The following is an 18,595-nucleotide window of genomic DNA, read 5'->3' on the forward strand; positions in this document are numbered from 1 at the left end:
ATAAAGAATAAAGTGCAGATTAGCCTCCCCCTCTTGAATTGAGTAGGATTTCTGGTGTGGGTAGTGGCTGAAGTCCAATGTACCTGCTAAACAGATACATGTCTGGTATGCATTTGGACAGCAATGCAGCCGACCCAGATACTTCTGCCTATCACTGTAGAACTAATCCTAGGAGATTCCATTATGTAGGTTTGCTATCTTTCTTGTGTCTTTTCCTTTGAAAAACTGAGCCTACCTTGAGTTGCATGTCTGCTTTCAACCTGCCTGCCAGTTGGCAGTCTCCCAATTTGATTTAGTTCTGCTGCTTTGCTTGCCAACTTTTGAGTCTGTTATCCTGCTCTGCTATTTTCACACACTCTCCTGAAGCTGCTAAGTCCTCAGCTATCCTTAACTATTATCTTCATCTGTGTTCACTTTATACTGTATTTCTTTTGTTTAAACTGAATACCATTTTGTGTTTGGCATGGGCACCAATTGGCAAGCTAAACTCCCAAATCTGGATGAAAAACTACTTTTTGGCAACTAGCAGTATCAGGGAAATCCATTACTGGGAGACAGACAGACTAAAAACTTTCTCTCATCATCTATCACCACTGTATTTTCTTTGTTTTTGTGTTTTCTTTGGTAACAGTTGCAGGAAAGTGTGAAAGAAATATGTGTATGCTGATTCAAATTCTCAGTTTTTAAGTAAATTTTATAATTTCCTAAACGATTCAATCACTGTTTAACTCTGTCATTGTAGGTAAACTGATATTACGAATAATAAAACAATACTTCAATAAAATTTAATTGTATTGCTTTATTTTTACAATTTTAAGAAATATCCTCTGCCTTTATCAACTCCTAAAAAAAGTGTTTGGCTAGCCAAGTTCTTTCTCATGTTGGTGTTTGGTACATAACAAATTATGCCCATGTATAAAGTCTACTGATTTGTGCATATTGTTAGGTCTGGGATGAAGGCAGCAGCAGGTTGTGGGCCAACCTTTTTACTGCAATCTTTACAAACATCATCATCCCTTTATTACAACAGGCTGTAGTTCCTTTCTGCCTTTCAAACAACCACCATCATTTCATTCCAGACTTAAATAAGAAGCAGTCAATCCAGATGGACGATATGACGTGAGCATTTATCACCATTCTAACGCCACACAGAGTTTGTTACAGACTCTCCGTGTCAGACTCACTCTTCTGCCATGCAAAGAAAATTCCTCCTGATCACTACCTGCAGGTGTGTGTCTGTGTCTGGTGAATTTAAGAATAAAACAAGCTTGTTCCTGATTCGTTTAAATTACTCACAGTGGTTAGATTATCCAGAATTTTTACTAAAGTACGGGTAGCTATACTTCACAATAGAATTACTTAAGTAAAATTAAAAAGCACAGCATAAAATTATTCCTAAAAGTATTTTTTTTTTGTTGCCAAAAAGTCACTCAAGTAAAAGTAACTAAGTGAATGCAACTAGTTACTACCAACCCCTGCTGAACAGTAAACTCTCTGAAATGACAAAGTCTGTGATAAGCCTTCAGACATGCTAACGTTGAGCATGTCTGAAACATCCTGGACATGAGCCTACACCTGACCTGACCTCAACCCCAGAATTAATGCTCAAGCTACAAGGCAGAAGTCTGGCTTCTGTCTTACTGGAGCCACACAGAGTCCAGCCAGAGAGCCGGGAGACATAGAGTGTAGGTCGAGATGGAGTCCAGGCCTAGAGCAGAGTCAGCCTTAGTCAGGTTTCAGTAATGAACACTTAAGATGTTTCTGAGTGACGTAAGAGGGGTGATTGGACTTGGACTTGCCTGTAAGAGCTTCCAGGAATTTTGAGGTTTTCATCAGGTCTTTTTTAGTAAAGTAAAGGAATCATTCTACACTTTAAGGACGTTAAATGAAGTGGCATGACCTTAAGGGGTTCTCTTGAGGATTTTTTTCCTGATCTTCTTGGCAGTTTCTACATAAAATTTCTTATTTGGGAAACACAAAGTTCTTCATCAGGTTTACACACATTTTGTTCACTAGATGTTTGATTATTTTCAGGAAAGATGAAAGCAAATAAGTACAACTTGATAGAAGCTAAGATGATCAGAAGAATGAGTAATGCTAAACATTAGTGCAATCAATTCAACAAAATTTTATGGAGTAGACAGCACAAAAATATTCTCACTGACATTAAGACCACATAATGCATGGAAAATAATTGGTAGAGATCTTTTTTAATGATAGAAAGATTTTCACAATGCATCTATATTCTTGTAAATAAAAGCAGAAAACTATTTTGAAAAGTGAAACAGAATGCAGTTTAAGTTTGTCTAAGAAGATATAAGCGAATGTCTGGTAAAACGTGCATTGAATCGCCAGGGTAAGTCTTACACGAGTTCTAAAATAATTCAAAGACGACAGTTGTGATAAACCCTCACTAACTTGAGCATTTAAGCTCTGTTTTATAGCACCGAAAGTAAAAAGAGTACAAATACCCAACTCATTTTATGTCTGCTGTCCTTTCTAACCTGCATTCCATAATCAAATAAATTCAGCAGAACATTTCTACTGGGGCTAAGTTTAGGTCAAAGCATCGGGCTGGAAAAGTATACTTATTTTTGTGGTTATTTCTAGATCCTTTGTCTCAACTATTGAAAGTCATAAAGCCTTGTGACAATGAAAATACTGTAGTGAAGTTAAGCAGAGCTATATTTATGCACAACAAAGAGACTGAATAAAACAGGGAAGCTGTTTTGCAAAAAACGATCAGATAAATTTTAGGGAATGTATGCAAGAAAGTGGCCAACAGTAAAATGATATAAGACCCCTGCAAAGTTGCTTCAGATACTAAACTCCAGGCAAAATGTCCAAAGTCTGCATGACTGGCTTAGAGAAAAATTCAAGAAACATTTCTTTGGATTACAGCCCCAAAGTACTTGCCAAACTCTTTTTCTTTGTTCTTGTTCTTCCAAATAATTTAACAAGCTTTCTATCATGGAATCTATCCCATTTACAAAATCAAACTATTCTTAATAAGAACAAGTGTTTCAGCTCTTTCTTCAGGAAACAATTAGTTGTAGTAAGCAACACTTTCCTCATGTAGTTGTTACTAATATTTGAACAATCAGACATTATGCAATTTGTTTCTTCATCTAATTAATTGTGCAAACTTTCTATCTTGAAATCAGTCCCTTTGATAGAATTCAGCTTTGCCTAATAGGAAAATAATATGTTGGAGTGCTGGTTCTTTTCATCAGAAACATTTATTTACAATCAATCTTTACATTTGGAATATTCACTTGCAAACACACTTTGCTATATCGTCCCCTCTTGGTTTGCCAGCTGCATGCTATAATTTAGAAAAATTAGCCTTTGTAAAGCTGTTTTTTTAAGTAATAAAATGGTTAACGTTGATAGTGTTGTGTTGTCATTTTGCAACTGCTGAAAGGCATTGACCATGCATTTTCACAAGCAGTGTCTCTCTTGTGAGAGAAAAGAAATTTAAATTCGGTAATATACTATTTCCACTTTGGTCAATTTATTTTCTGTATGTGTAATGTCATGTCCCTGGTTGATTGATTAGCTGTTTGTTGACAAAGTTCAGGCAGATTTTCATGTCTTATTGCAAGAGAAGTCCAGAGATCTACATTTTGGAAAACTTCTCTTCATTGGTTTTGGAGTTTGTTATCTTTGCAATAAAGAGATGCTTCTGATATTCTGTTATCAAAGAACATCCAGACAACAAAACCCAAGGCAAAAGAGATCAAAGTTGATGTTCTAGCTTAAAGTAACCTCTACTGTCAGAAAACAATGCTGTCCTATGTTAAGAGTAATAAATTCTTCTACATCTTGGAAGATGTCTCTGTCCTATGTCTGGTGCTCAAATGTCCTGTAGCAGCAAATGCACCATCATGGAAAGGTGTACACTGCCTTGCTTAGACTGATGAGTTTTACTAGAGGTGTGATGCTAAATAAGGACAGAGAATTTGGGAGACCACAGACAGGATACACTGTTCCATGATTTGGTAAAAAACCACTTGCAGCAAAATAAAAGGCTTAAATCCTAACATATTAAAATAAAACTGAACTCAACTAGAAGCCTGTAATTTGGATGACTACCCAATGAGACAGTGGATTAGGTTGCTGGGAAAACAAAATTAGAAGCTGCTTTCCGGAGGGCTAAGCAAATCCAGATCCAGACGAGTTAACTGTACTATTGTTTCCATATCGTTGCAAATAATGAATGAACTGATTAAACCAGTCCATTCATTACTTCCATTCATTTCCCACACATGAAGTTAATTGTAAGACTTAAGTTTTAGAAATGTTTTGCTTACACTACCCCATAATATCTTTGTGTCCAAATGAGACTCTACCGAGGAAAGTAAATATCTGTGGGAATGCCTTAGCTACCACTCATAACATAACAGAGTGGTCAGAACTTCAGCAGAATTAGCAGCAGCTAACCTGAATGCTGCCAGAACTTTTGTGGTTCTTATTATTGTTTTTGTCACAAGGAGTCCTCAACATGGTAAATAGTGGTCAAACACGGGTCAGTCGGTCATGGAAATCAATGATCTGTTGAGAGCAACAAGTCAGACGAATATTAAAAGGGAAATTAGAGAAAATCATAATGTGTCCTTTAAATATGTACAACATAAAATAAAAAAAAATTTAAAAACCTAGAAGTATTTGGAGCAAAAAAAACTTAAAGTCCGGCATAAAAACTCTTGGGAACAAAATGATACCACCTTAAAATTTAATTTTAAAAGAGCCTTTTAATGCGTCCAGAAACACACGCAGTCACACTCATTCAACCATGCATTCGTTGTTATTGCCTCTGATTCGGGGAGCGACCTCCCCACGGTTCAGTGACTCACACCGGATAAGGAGGATATACAACATTTTTTTTCCAATTTTCCTTTTTTTGTCTAAGCACTTGTCTGATCACACATTCGCGGGTTTTATCCGCAGAAATGAGCCGTGCATTGTTTCTTAACCAGAACATGTTAATCAAGTGAAAGCTTACTTTGTTGAGGTCATCAGCTTTCTATCAGACTTTGCAGCTGAGAGTGCTTAGGATGAAGTCAGTAAATTAACTCTGATCACAAACCTGCTGTAGCTGCCAGCAGCGCAGCCAATGTTGAAACAATTCACACATAAACATGCAAGCTCATAGACACTCAATATCACTTAGGCTAGAGTCTGGGTAAACATCTGTGTATTAGGGCTGTCACTGCATGAATGTGACCACCAGAGAGCTGAGCATGAGTAAAACAGGAGAAATGTTAAAATTAATCGGATTCACATAACTCACAATACCTTAGCAGACAAATAGGACTTAATCAGCTGTCCTGACTGTTTAGAATATAAATGTGATGTTGTGTGTTCTTTTTTCAAACTCATGCAAAGCATATTTGATAGTTTGCTTGTCCTTCAGTGCTAATCTCCTTGTACAAACCCACAAAAACCTATGAGCCAGAAGTATTTTATGTAAAATTCAATTACTTTTCCCTCCAAGACATCAGCTAGGCTTCAGTATAAGCAAACAAGGTATAAACAAAACATTAAAACTACGCAACACGATGTACTCACAAATGAAGTATTTCTGCTTGAAAGCGATCATGCATGTTTAAGAACCATGATTTGCTTCATATCTTTCTTCAACTAAGACCAGTTTGTTTGGAAGAGTGCGAACATGTCGTCTTCAATAAAACCTTCCCCAAAATCTCACATTACTAGTTTGATGCAAAACAAGTCTCATGTCAGAAAAAGAAATAAACAAAGAAAATCCCAAAATGAAGAAAAAATGTGAAGCCTGTCTCAACACAGCAGCGTTGTAGGTACAAATTTAAAATCATAAAGGTCAGAAACCATAACTACACCTGGCAGGTTTGTCAAGCTTCAGGTTTCTCCAAATGTCTTGCAGTTTATATTGGCTGAAGGCAAAAAACCTCATAGCCAATAAGTATAATCCCTCTTGCAAATCCCCACACAACAATAGATGTAATATAAGGATAAAAAACAGATTTTTTTTCTCTAGCATAAGATTAAACTATTAGTTTGTGAATTCAGACCACATCATAAGTGTTTGGAAGAAAGCTACACTTCAGTAACTCTTACATACACACAAATTTAGCTACATGGTTTGCTTTTGAAGTGAAAATCCAAAACACTTGCAGCCAAAGCAACTAAAGCATTACTTAATACACACTAACAATCAGGTAGAAAGCCAAAAACGGAATTTTAACTTACTAATTTACAGTATATTAGCATGTTTACATTTACACCAAAAAGCAATTTGGTGTAAATGGTAATAATGACATTAATTAATAAAATGGCAATAATCCGAACACTAATGTTTTGGAAGTATAAGATAAACCAGAATATCATTGAGAACCTCCGATGTTGAGCTGATTAGCATGAACAGGAAAAGATGAGATGTTTAAGTGCAGGGGAGACGGTTTTGGTAAATCCTCATTCAAACTGGGGCAAACGGTGAATCGGGAAAATATTATTGCTGGATATGGGAGTTGTACTGAGAATGACTTCATACATTTCCCAGTTGAGTTTGAAAACCAGTGAGATTTACAGATTAGTAAAGGCTTTGTTATTTTTCATATTGCTGACTTTACTATTTTTAAAATAAAAATCCATTTTGAATTTTGAGAATTCGTTGAAAAGCTCAAACATTCACATTTTCAAATGTGACATCAGGATGCATTTATCTAAATTTTTCTAACTTGAGACTTGGAGTTTAACATTTTTTGTAAAATCAGATTAAAATTGTACTGCACCTTTTAACCATCTATGACAAAGGATAAGAACATTTTATATTTATTTTTTAATTTATCTGACAAACCAAAATACAGTAGAATATTTGTGTTATGATGTGAGAGTTTGAAGAGGGACCAAAATGCAGACTGGAGTGGGGAGCATTGATCACATTGAAAAAGGTTTAATGAAAACATGAAAGGGACAAACTTACAAAAATCACAAGAAGCACAGGGAGCCAGAGCAGAACAGGAAGAAATGTTTCACAGACCCACTGATGTTGAGGGAGCCAGCAAGGAGGAACTGAGAATGAGTTGTATATGTACTGGGGAGGTTGATTACTGAATAAGAAACAGCTGGCTGATTAGAAACAGGTTGCAGGTGTGAGGGGAGAGAGAACAAGGCAGGCTGAGGAGAGAGAGGAAAAGAGAGAGAGGCATGGGGCAAGGGCGAGTACACAGGGAACTAGGAATGAATCTAACACTAAAGAATAACTAGAAACAAGAAATGAACATAATAAACTAAATTCAATAAGGAAGGACCGAATTAAAGTAAAACAGAAACTAGGGAATACAGAATGATCAAACTAGAATGAAATAATCAAACACCAAAACAACCTAAGATCCTAACAAGCTGTTCATTCTGTAATACTTGGACAAATTAGTTTTTACTGTTTTGCTACTTTTTATGAAATATTTGAGAGTTACAGTTTCTTTGTTTGTTCTTGTTTTGCCCATGAGTCTCCCTGTAAAAACTGTTTTCCAGAAAAAGTGAGGTTACTACTTCTACTACTACTACCAGAAATCAAATCCTTATTGTCTCAGGCACTTTCCAAAAGTGAATCGTCATCTGTTGTCACTGTCCCTCTTGTTGGACATTCAAGTGTGGGGGTAGTTTAACATTTTCAGCAGAAGAGACGTTGTTCAATTGATTGTAATAAAAATAATAAATTGGAGTAAGAATCTCAGACTTGTCTTGAAAGCTTGCAGTCCATTTAATGAGACAGAATTATGAGGCAGTACGTCAGTGAAAAATTCTGGCAGGGCTAAAATGAAATAGAAAGTCATATTTGTATTCACATGTAACATATCAATCTGGTGTAACATGAAGTCATCTACAAACCCATTTGATCTTGGTCTGTTTTGAATGGCAGACAAAGAAAACATGGCAACGGAAACACAACTTCATCTAATTGGACTCCTCCAGCTCCACACATCTCTGCCTGAGCCAGAAATTAAACAAGACTCAGAGCAGTCTACGTTACGGTCTACGTCTGACAATAAACAGATCACATGGCCTGGCATCACCCCAGACCTGGTGCCTTATTTATTCAAGGATCTTCTTAGGCCAACAACCACAATCTAAGCCAAAGTATCTCATAGTCCTACATAATATATCATCTGCTAAAGGTCCTAAAACGTGTTTTACATTGAATATTGCATAATGTCTTCATTTATTCTAGAATGGAGGATATATTTACTTCACGTTCTGTGATTAAATGACAGCTGCCAAAGTCAAACCCTAGAAACTGTTTAATATGGAACAAAGAGGTAAAACGGGGCCAAGAGCTTTATAAGGCCAGACTTTAAAACTGTTCTTAATTTCCTGTAATCTTTTTAAACTTACTGGAAACCAGCTTCTTTCCTAATAATTCAACAACTTCACCAGATTTGGTGTTTTTGTGTTGTGGCCTGGTTTCTTATTTTATTAAGTTTGAAAACTACAACTTTTCTCTCTTGTCAGACTTCTGCTTTTTAGATTAGAATGCAGCTCTGACCCCTTGAGCGACATGCCTTCCCAAAATGTTTTAGTTCTGGAAATAAACTGAGAAAATTCAAGTTCAGGCTTTGCTTTGCTGTTTCAGAGCCAGCACAGATGGAAGCATCAAGGCAAGGAAAGAAATAATAATGTGCTAATGTGCCTCTATTTAATAGTAATATGAACAGAGTGATGAATAACTGAGACAAGGTAAAGAGTAGCTGCTAATGGATAATATATATTGTACAATGACACATTTACAGACACTAGAAATTATTATTCATTCTCAGGAAATGAGTATTTTCTTTTCTCCCAAGAGAGTGCTAGAGTTTCCAGTCAGGGATGTGTTGTGAGGTTGTGGAAATGACACAGCAGGGTGGGTTAGTGGTTGCTGAAACCTTTCCATAACCCTGGAATAAATCAGAGTGAGTGCTCCCGTCAGACATCGAATGCCACTTGTTCAGCCAAACTGTCCTTGAGCAAATCACTGCTCTGGGAAACAACAGTGAGCTTAATCGTTGAATGTAAATGTGTATTAAGGTCTAGACGTATAAAGTTAGTAGGAAATGTCAGCAGCGATACAGAGAAAAGTTACACTGCATACCTGAAACACGTGCTGTTCGTCCCTTCAGCTCTGACACAGGGATACTCCACAGTCAAGATTTTATTATCAGGACATTCCATCCTACGAAACGAAGAACACAAGAAAAGAAAAATGGATGTGATTGACCCCCGGTGTTTTAAAGCAGTGCTAAAAAATAAATCCTTGTAAACAGCGAGTGGAGACGAGGAGAAAGCTGAGCCCTTAAGATCCAGGAGAGGTTCAAGTTTATTACTTGCTCTAACTTCGCTGTTTGAACTATGACCTCTTGACATAAGGCCTTAAAACAGATTGACATATTCTCAAACTGAGTTTAATACACTCATATTTTATTTTGTTTTTTATCTTCTTCATAGTAGTATTTTATATTTGTTGCCATAAATTGAACAAAGTGAATACATGGCTTGGAACTTGGTGACTGCCAAGTTGTCAACAGTTTGTTTAATGACATTATTCTGTCATTAAATGGACCAAACATTTAATTAGTTCATCCTATAAAAATGTCATAGTGTGGTTCACCACAAATACATCAACTCACTTTCATATGATACACAGCAGCTGTAAAATCAAGGAATTTTTTTTCCTGCTGGTCTAGTATATTTGGTATTATGTTACTTAAAGGCTTGTGTCACTGTGATGGTAGTGTGACCACTTCATTTGTCTATGCTAAACATTATCCTATGTAAAGGCCATCGTATAGTTTCAACTAAGAGACTGACTTTAAAGTATTTTAAGCAATATTTAACTTTTTTACATTTAGTCTAGTTGGAGCCTTGAATTTAAATTTATTTTGGGATTGTTTTACATTTAGTAATATTTAAAATTACTTACTTGCAGCTTGGTGTGATCGGACATCGCCTGAGTCACTATCTTGCTAAAAACATTATACCCTTTTGTGCCATGTTTTTCTTTGCTATGTCTCATTCAGCTGTGCACATCTAGAGAAATCTTTGCCCATTCTTCTTTGCAGAAAACTCAAGCTCAATCAAAGAATAACATCTGTAAATATCAAATTACAGGCCTTCCCACTTATTTCCCAATGGATTAAGGTACGGACTTTGACCAGGCCATTCTGAGATGAACATGCTTAATCAAAGGCATTGTTGCCTTTGATTAAGGGAACAATGTCTTAATCAAAGGCATTGTTGCTCAGGTTTTATGTATAGGCTCATTGTGCTGGAAGGTTAATGTCCAACTCAGTTTCATTTTCTGCCACCTCTAGCATGTTTTCTTTTAGGATTGCCCTGTATTTAGCTCCATCAAACCTTCCCAACAACTCATACTTCTTTTCTTGTTTTCCATGCTGACGAAAAACATTTCCCACAGCACAATGCTGCCACAACTCTGTTTAGTCAGGAGAATGAGATGGTTACAGTTGCCAATCTCATTTAACATTTTGAATGCGTTTCTTTCTGTGTCCTGTATGACTTGTGAAAGCCTTTAAGCAGGATTTCTCATTGATTTCTTTCAGCAATAGCTTTCGTCTTGTTGCTTTTTCAATATAGCACAGAAAATACATCTAAGTTGTTTTGCAGCTCTCCCAGAGTCACCTTGTGTCCTTAGTTGCCTCTTTGGTTAAGGCAAGTTAGACTGACGCACCAATGTCCTGGCAATGAGTGCTGCCTAATGTTGTCTGTTGTCTGTTTAGTCTGTATCTTTATAATGCTGTTTATTCTCAAACAACAAACCTCTGACACCTTCACAAACCATGAGGATACATTACTAACAAGAAGACTGTTTAGTCATAGGGTGACTTCTCAAAGCAGTTTGTTGCAACATAATTTATTTAGAGGTTAGTAATCAGGGTGCTGAATATAAATGTAAACATTTTTCTCATATTTTAATAATAACAAAAAATGCAACCTACCCTCCCTGAAATATTTCATTTTCCTTTCAACCTACCAGATTCTCATCTATGGGGTTAGTGGCTTGATTTGATGTTCAGCGGGTCGCATCTGACTGACAGCCACCTCCTCACCTCCTGACCTGCTCCCACCGGGTACCTGAATAACATCCGTCACGTTATATAAGCAGAAGCAACACTTGGCTGGAAACTCTGCACCTATAACCCTGAGGAGTTTTGCTCTCTGTGTCTCGTCGGAAATCAGATTAAATTAGACGCTCTGCAGTGGTTCATCCAGGAGGCTCCTCTTTGACAGCTTGCTCGCAAAAACCAATAAAATGCAGTACAAACTGTATTACGCAACTTGATCTGTGCGCTAAACTTTTGGTTACGTACTGGTTTGGAGTTTAAATTAGATTAAGCTTAACCTTTTCTGCCAAGAATGTTGCCAGACTTTGAGCGTCATAAACTGTTAACTTCAGGGAGGGAAATTTTCCTTTAAGTACTGTGATTTTAGCCGGAAAAATAAATTAACTAGGTTGGTTACAGATACTAAAAATTCGCCACTTTACCTTGACGTATCCACTGAAATCGTCGTCCTGATAGAGCTGGCCCCAGATTCCCACAGGAAAACAGCACAGATAGCCCCAAACGGTAGAAGAGTCGCACCATTAATTTGACCCATGTCCCTCTTTGCGCTGCGGGACAGATGATCTGCTGAAGTAACACTTAGCACCCACTAAACTCCTCTACTTTCACGTGTCAGTGACCCGCGTAGGTAGTGCTAGTCAAAATATCAGAAATCGTGGTCAAGTGTCCCGCAGAGGTGACGCGCACAGAGACTGCGGGATCAGTGCGCAGTGTGTCCGGACCCTGTTTCCTAACTTTACGCAGTGAGCCAGACCCCTTGGAGAGCCGCTGAAGGCTTCACAGCCCATTGAGCTCCCACTAATCCCTCTGGATTTACATTCCTGCCTCCAAAGAAGAGACTTCAGGCAACCGAGTATCCAGTCAAAATGCGTAATGCTGGTGGCTACACATGCCAAGATGCGAAAAAAAGAGACCTAGACCTATTACTCGATTTTAAAATAATCTTATTTCACCAGATTCCACAAATTTGGCGCTAGATGTGAACAAATAGATACGTAGCTATGGAAAAAAAAACTTTAACTAACACAAATAAGATTTTAAAATATCTCTATATGCAAAATTGATAAATAAATAAAAGAGAAATAGAGTCTTGGTTGACTAATGGACTTTGCATCACACCCTCAAGTCTTAAAATATTAATCGACTTAAGTTAAACTTTATATGGAGAGCATATTTTATAAAACTACTGTGAATATTTAAGATTAAAAATGTAAAAAAAAAAAAAAAAAAAGATAATCTAATTTAGACTAATGGAAAGATAACAAATTAGTTAGCATTTAATTAATTAATTGCTATTAATTAATAATCAATTATAAAATTATAGAAATATTGTCAACCTTAATCATTTACAACAAAATGCATACATACTGTATATATATATAAAGCTTACAAACAAAATACAGGGAATAAATAGATGAAGAAATACATGAATGAATAAATACATAAATGAGCTTAGCTGAAATTTTAAGAAAATAAATGTTTCAGATTCATTTTTAAAGCCAGATGCTATTGTGACTCATCTCGGGTCTCCAGAAAACAGAACCATAAAAGACCTTTACTTGGAAATCCAAAGTGATTGTGTGGATGGATTCAGTTTGTGAACCTTTGAGGATTAAAGCTCTGAAAACAATGAGTACTATTTTTAACATAATTTCTGTACTTAATCTGAAGCCAAATGAGATATTTTAAGATGGGAGCAGTCTGCTCAAACCTTTTCATTTTTTCTAAACTCTGCCTCTGTCTAGTGTTTTGTACTGTTTAAAGTTCAAAGGGCTCACAGATATGTTAAAGATGAGGATTAAAATTTTATCCACATGCAATGTTGACTTTATTCAAACACAAATAGAAACTAAAAGATTCCACCTCCAAGGTACATTTTGAACATGGATAATGTTCATGAAGCTGAAAAAACGTATCAGTGTGAAATTCTGCACTCAGATCAAGAAGAGCAAGAACAGGCTCATTTCAAACTCTGACTACCTGGGCTGTTGTTCCACTGAAACAAGAGTGATATTATATTTTTAAAAGGTTTTAAATAATTTTTTATTGAGCAAATAATGACATACAACCTTTTAAGCAAATTAGTAAATATGCTTAGCAAACAAACAAACAAAAGGGGAAAAATAAATCCAAAAATTATGTGTTTAAAGCAGTTTAACTGTGTTTAAATTTGAAAGTTGCATGATTCTCTGACAGAGGTTGTTATAATTTGCTAAGTGTTTTGGTAAAACCCTCAGAATGTATTCTGGTTCAAAACCAGACATTTGAGTTGTTTTTTGTGCAGTATGGTTTGGTCTCCAATATTTATGATACTAACAAATACAGATTAACTGATGTAGCAATATGGATCGCCATCCCTAAGACTTCTTTAAACAATAACTCTGGACCTTTTTAAAAGTCTGTCTTCGTTTCAAATCCTTACCTGCCTCATTACAGGTGAAGATCAACAAATAAAAACAAATGGTCAAAAATTAAAACCATTCTTTGTCATGGTGCATAATGATGTGGAATATAATTGTCTGAAGTGTTCCTAAACAAAATTTGTAACATGGCTTCTTGCTAATGGGCATTGCTTTATCAGCATGCTAAAATGTAGCAATTATTCACTTGTGTTTTCTTTGCTATTAGATGAAATATCTCACTGAAATGTTCTGCCGGACTAACAGCCTTGTCTATGTTTATCTTGGAAAAGCTGCTGAAGGTGGAGGGTGAAGGTGTCTGCTGGAAAAAAGAAGAAATGTTTGTTGAGAAACAAATCTGTAAGTAGAGATCTTTTTAATTCATAATTATCTAGTCATTATTATTGTTGTTGTAAGCAAACATCCAATCACAACCTGATTGTTTGAGATGTAAGTTTGCTATGGGCTTTAAGCCTTTGACTGAACACGGTGAAATCTGATTAACCCAGTGCACTATGTTCGTTTTCTTTCTGTTCACACACAAGAAAGAATTGTGGTATGTCAGTTCAGAAACTGTAGATTCGTATGTACCGCACCAAGTGTTTTCTTTACTACTGCTGTGAAAAATGCATCTTATTTGCCACACATGTCTCAAATATTACTGTAAACCAGGCTGAAGAGAGGCTGTAATATATAGTGAGCATTTAGCAGCATTAATATATACTGAGGCCAAAGTTATTGAGTAATAGGAGTAAATTGGAGCCAAATGTTCTGAAACATAAAAATGTAAAAATAAACATACATTGAAATAGATTTAATAATAAATGGCATGCATTTTATGCTACAGTTTTCTGAAATCTGTATGGCTTACCCATGTACTGTATGTGTTCTTACCTGTTGCAGACTATGATCATGTACCAAAAATAATAAAAAAGACATTACATACGTGTGAGAGAACTCTGACCACTCATGCCCTCTTAGGACCAAATAGCACAGCGGTCAGTGCATCATCTGATGATGCGAGGTAACTCTGCACTTAGTGGTGGATGGTGTTCTTCCATGCCATTAAACAGAAACATCTGGCTTTATTCACAGCTAAATGAATAACACTGGAAGTACACATGCACTGTGTACATGCCTGCATGTGGTATCCAGCACATCAAATTAAACAGTGTGGACTCCTTTGGCTCCATTTCCCTCCAGAATCAAATAAATTCATAAAATACATAAAGCAACATTATTAAGGGACCGCAGCAAAAAGGCAGCTGTTGAAATGAAGGCCTCTGCCTCATTATTGCGACCACACAGGACATGGTTTCTCTTTTTCCCACGCAGGAGAGTCTCCTTTTACCTTGGTTTGTGGCTTTTATGTAGTATCTATCTGGATACAAGCCACAGAGAGGAAATGTGGGTTTCATTCGGTGCTGAGGATACATTTTGCTGCGATACAATTGTTTAAAAGTATATTTATAAAAGCACATCTATGAAAAACATATAAGCAAAACACTGCATCATTTTCTTTCCACTATACAATTATGCAATGTTTTGTCTTGAACTATAAAAACCTACTTCAATATATTGAAGTCTGTGACTTAAAACAGATATGTTTTAAGTCAAGAGAAACTTTAACCTTTTATATTTCTGTTTCGTATATGCCCACATTAAGCATACCTACAGTATAACAGGAGGTGCAATGTCTTCTTTATCCTGAATCAACTTATGTTTGTGAAAAAAAAATTTGTTATATAAATGTTTTCATGAGTCAGTGGATGGCCCACTGTTGGTTTGTGGGGATTTTCCTGATCTAAAACTGTAACGCCCCAAAGGAAGAAAGATGCATTTTCCGGGCCTTTGAGCATTATTATCCCATGTAGGATTCTGAATCATATTTTCCAAAATACAGCAAACATTTTTGGAAACCAGTACCTTTTGATTGTGCATAAGAGGAAAAACTAACAAATCAAAAATCATACAGGAAAATCACCTTATATATCTTTTAACTTGTACTTTTATAAAACCGCTGACATTCTAAGAAAAATTTGGTATTACTGTAACTCCCTTTGCCAATAATGCCTTTTATCCTAACAATTCATCATATGTTCATATTGAGCTAGTTTCAAAAGACACACAAAGCTCTCAGCTTTGGGAACATAAAATAAGATGGATGAGTTCATGACATAACCTTCACAGAGATAACTTATTTAGGGATACACATAAAACAAATAAATGTTGATCCTTAGATGCTATACATAGAGCTCTTTGTATTCTTATTTGATTTATTTGTGATAGATCTTTTCCACAGGAATCAACAGTATTGTCTTCAAATATTGTCGTATTTCATAAGGGCACTTATGAAATATGTCCTGCAGTTTTTAATGGAATGTCTGTAACTTGGTTACAAAACAAGATTGGGAATATGTTCTGCATACCTCTCTTATCAGAATGAAACCCCGATTGTTCAAACCAAACAGACAGAAAATATTTCTCTGAATCAGAACAGGTTTTGTAATCAAATTTAAACCACACAAAGGATTCAGGTTTTGTTTATGTTTGGCAGAAATAAGCTATTAAAATGACATTTGGCTGATCTTTGGAAAATGTATTTGATTTACCTTTTTCTCAGTGTTTCAGTTTGTTAGTTTTAGGTTTAGAGACAGAAAAACAATCCACTTTCTGACATCCATAGACTACGTGTTTGTCTCTTTAATTTCTGCTGTAAATGTCCTCAATAAAAAAGAGAAGATTCTCCCTATTTACATCGTAATACATGGGAAATTAATCTTCAGACAAATTCGGACAAAACACAACACATAAAACACAATCTAGTACTTGTTGAAAAAGCTTATGATGACACAGCATTTTCTGCAGCTGGCTGCCAGGTTTGCCCACAACATTGTGAAAGAATTTGTTCCCATTTGCATGTGTAAGAAATATCTAAGTTTTTAAAATTTCTTACCTGTTGGTAAGAAACTCAAACCTTCAGCTCCCCACATGGATGTTTTCTGTAGGATTGAGGTCTGGAGACACTAGCTGAGCTTTATGGGATTCTCCCTCTGTTTTTGGTCATTGTCATAATGGAAGATTCATGATCCTTCATCAGTGTTCTCGCTGAGGGAAGAAGATTCTCGTTTAAGATTTTACGGTACATTTACCTGTCAATAGTCCCACATCATGATGTTTCCACCACACTGTGCGGCTGATGATCATCCTCAAACTAGAGGGGCAAAATTTTGCATGGTGGTCTGGACTAAGGGAGATTGTTATTTTATATTTCTGCATATTAAAAAGCTGGCACATTCTTTAAGCTTTGTCCAGCTTTGTAGCTCATTCCAGGTCAGATTTTATCCCAGATGTCCTGTGACAACGCTTTTATTGTGTTCATGGAGTTGGACTTGAAGAATTTGGTTTAGTAGGCAAGTGTGTTTTTCTCATATAACCATTTGCAAACATAAGTATATGTTATTCATTATATAATAGATTTTTGGGCCACAAAGGAACAAAACCAATACAAAAACAGACAAAGTTCTGCCTGTGTTGAAGAGAATCAAACTGTACTGAACGGGAAAAATAAATTAGACGTTTTGTACCCCGGTAGCTCTAGATTGTTAATTGATATTAATGAACCTTTCCACAAAGTAGATGTACATTTCTTAACAAATGAGCAAACTTACCAAATTAAATGCAAGCTGGCAAAAGGTCTTTAAAAAGTGATGTGACAAAGCCAGGGAAAGAGGGGCTTTAAACTTGGCTTTCAAATCCTCCAAGTGCTGTTCAGAAATTGGCAGTTCAGTTTTACAAACGACTCACTGCATGAAAGGGGTTGGAAATTTTCATTATTTACTACGTGTTACACTGCTGCATTTGACAATAGATACAAAGCCAAAGCTTAGAAAAATCTTGATAGTAAGCTCTTCACCTTAAATGATGAGTTTGAGCAGCACTTCAATGAGTCTTTTGCCAACATTAGAAGTCAGATTTATAGTTTAAGCAGACAAAACCTTCCAGTCAGCTCAATTAATTTGGGTTGAGAGTAGAATTTTAATGAGGTGACTTTATATCACAGTGACTAAAAAAGAAACTCTCTGCAATAATTCTCCGTACTACTTAAAGACTCCGGACACTTTAACGGCAGTTCATTAGAATTTAAAATAATTGTATTCTACCCATCACCAAGGCGTTTTAGAAAAGGCAGCGACAGTGGCAAACTCTCAGCTTTGGAGTGAAGTTTCACATGTTTTTATTTGCATTATTCTGCAATAAAATCAGTAAAATAATATCTAAAATATACAAACAAAAGTAGTTATTCAATCTAATCATGTGGACTTTCTCAGATAGACAGTTTTTCACCAAATAAATTTGACGATATTTGACTCGAACTGAAAAATAGGCAGTTGTGTCTTAATCCTGATTTCACTGAAGTGAATTGGATTGTATTGAAAAGAATTGGACTGATTTGAACTGAATTTAGATCATGTTTTTGGACATGAATTGACCAAAGGTGCTGGTGAACATGAGCTGAAATTTGCGGCTGGTAAGATTTTAATTTGTCCTTCTTTTATGTTTGTTTTCTTTTTTAGAGACATAAAATGATGCTATCAACATAAATTTGACATAATTTCTGCAGGCATTTAGGAAACACACAAACCAGTATATTAGAGTTTATTTCTGCTTTCAATCTTGGTTAAACAGTAAAAGCTCATTCTTAACATAATATTAATATAATAACATAATGATTGTGGAGAAATCATACAAACTTCCTGCACTGTTGTCCTAACCCTCAGGCAACTATCACTGTATTTTGAACAAATTGCCATCATCAAAACTAGGCCCCGGTTGAAAGCATAATTAATTATTGTGAATTCATAGCCCCATTTTGCCCCCATGAAAACTCCCACCTCTACTGTAGCAGCACAATCTTGTGTGATTTATAGTTTGTAAGACGCTTTGAAAGTGAGAGGCTCTCTTGGTCTCACAGGTGCACCCAGCAGTCAGCAGCTGAGAACACAGACTCTCACTAGTCTGACTCTGACATGACTCAAGTCTGAACACATGTTGCCTTGTCCACTACAGAGATCACTGTCTCAGACGTAATAA

The 18,595-nt window shown here is 36.1% G+C and overlaps 1 protein-coding gene across 3 annotated transcripts in view; it reads right to left on the reverse strand.

Moving 5' to 3' along the window:
* LOC114143542 (collagen and calcium-binding EGF domain-containing protein 1-like) overlaps window positions 1-11,957 on the reverse strand; it is a 34,378-nt gene extending 22,421 nt beyond the window's left edge. The window contains exons 1-2 of one of the 3 annotated variants that reach the window (XM_028015688.1): window positions 11,525-11,957; window positions 9,113-9,193 (exon numbers count right to left, since the gene is read on the reverse strand). In XM_028015688.1, the coding sequence (XP_027871489.1) occupies window positions 9,113-9,193; window positions 11,525-11,637 (194 nt within the window). In that variant the 5' untranslated portion in view covers window positions 11,638-11,957. The remainder of the gene's footprint in view (window positions 1-9,112; window positions 9,194-11,524) is intronic. The other 2 variants (XM_028015686.1, XM_028015687.1) reach the window with 2 other exon arrangements.
* Window positions 11,958-18,595: the final 6,638 nt, after the last annotated feature.

The sequence above is a fragment of the Xiphophorus couchianus genome, chromosome 4 (assembly GCF_001444195.1).
Source record: "Xiphophorus couchianus chromosome 4, X_couchianus-1.0, whole genome shotgun sequence".
Taxonomy (NCBI): domain Eukaryota; kingdom Metazoa; phylum Chordata; class Actinopteri; order Cyprinodontiformes; family Poeciliidae; genus Xiphophorus; species Xiphophorus couchianus.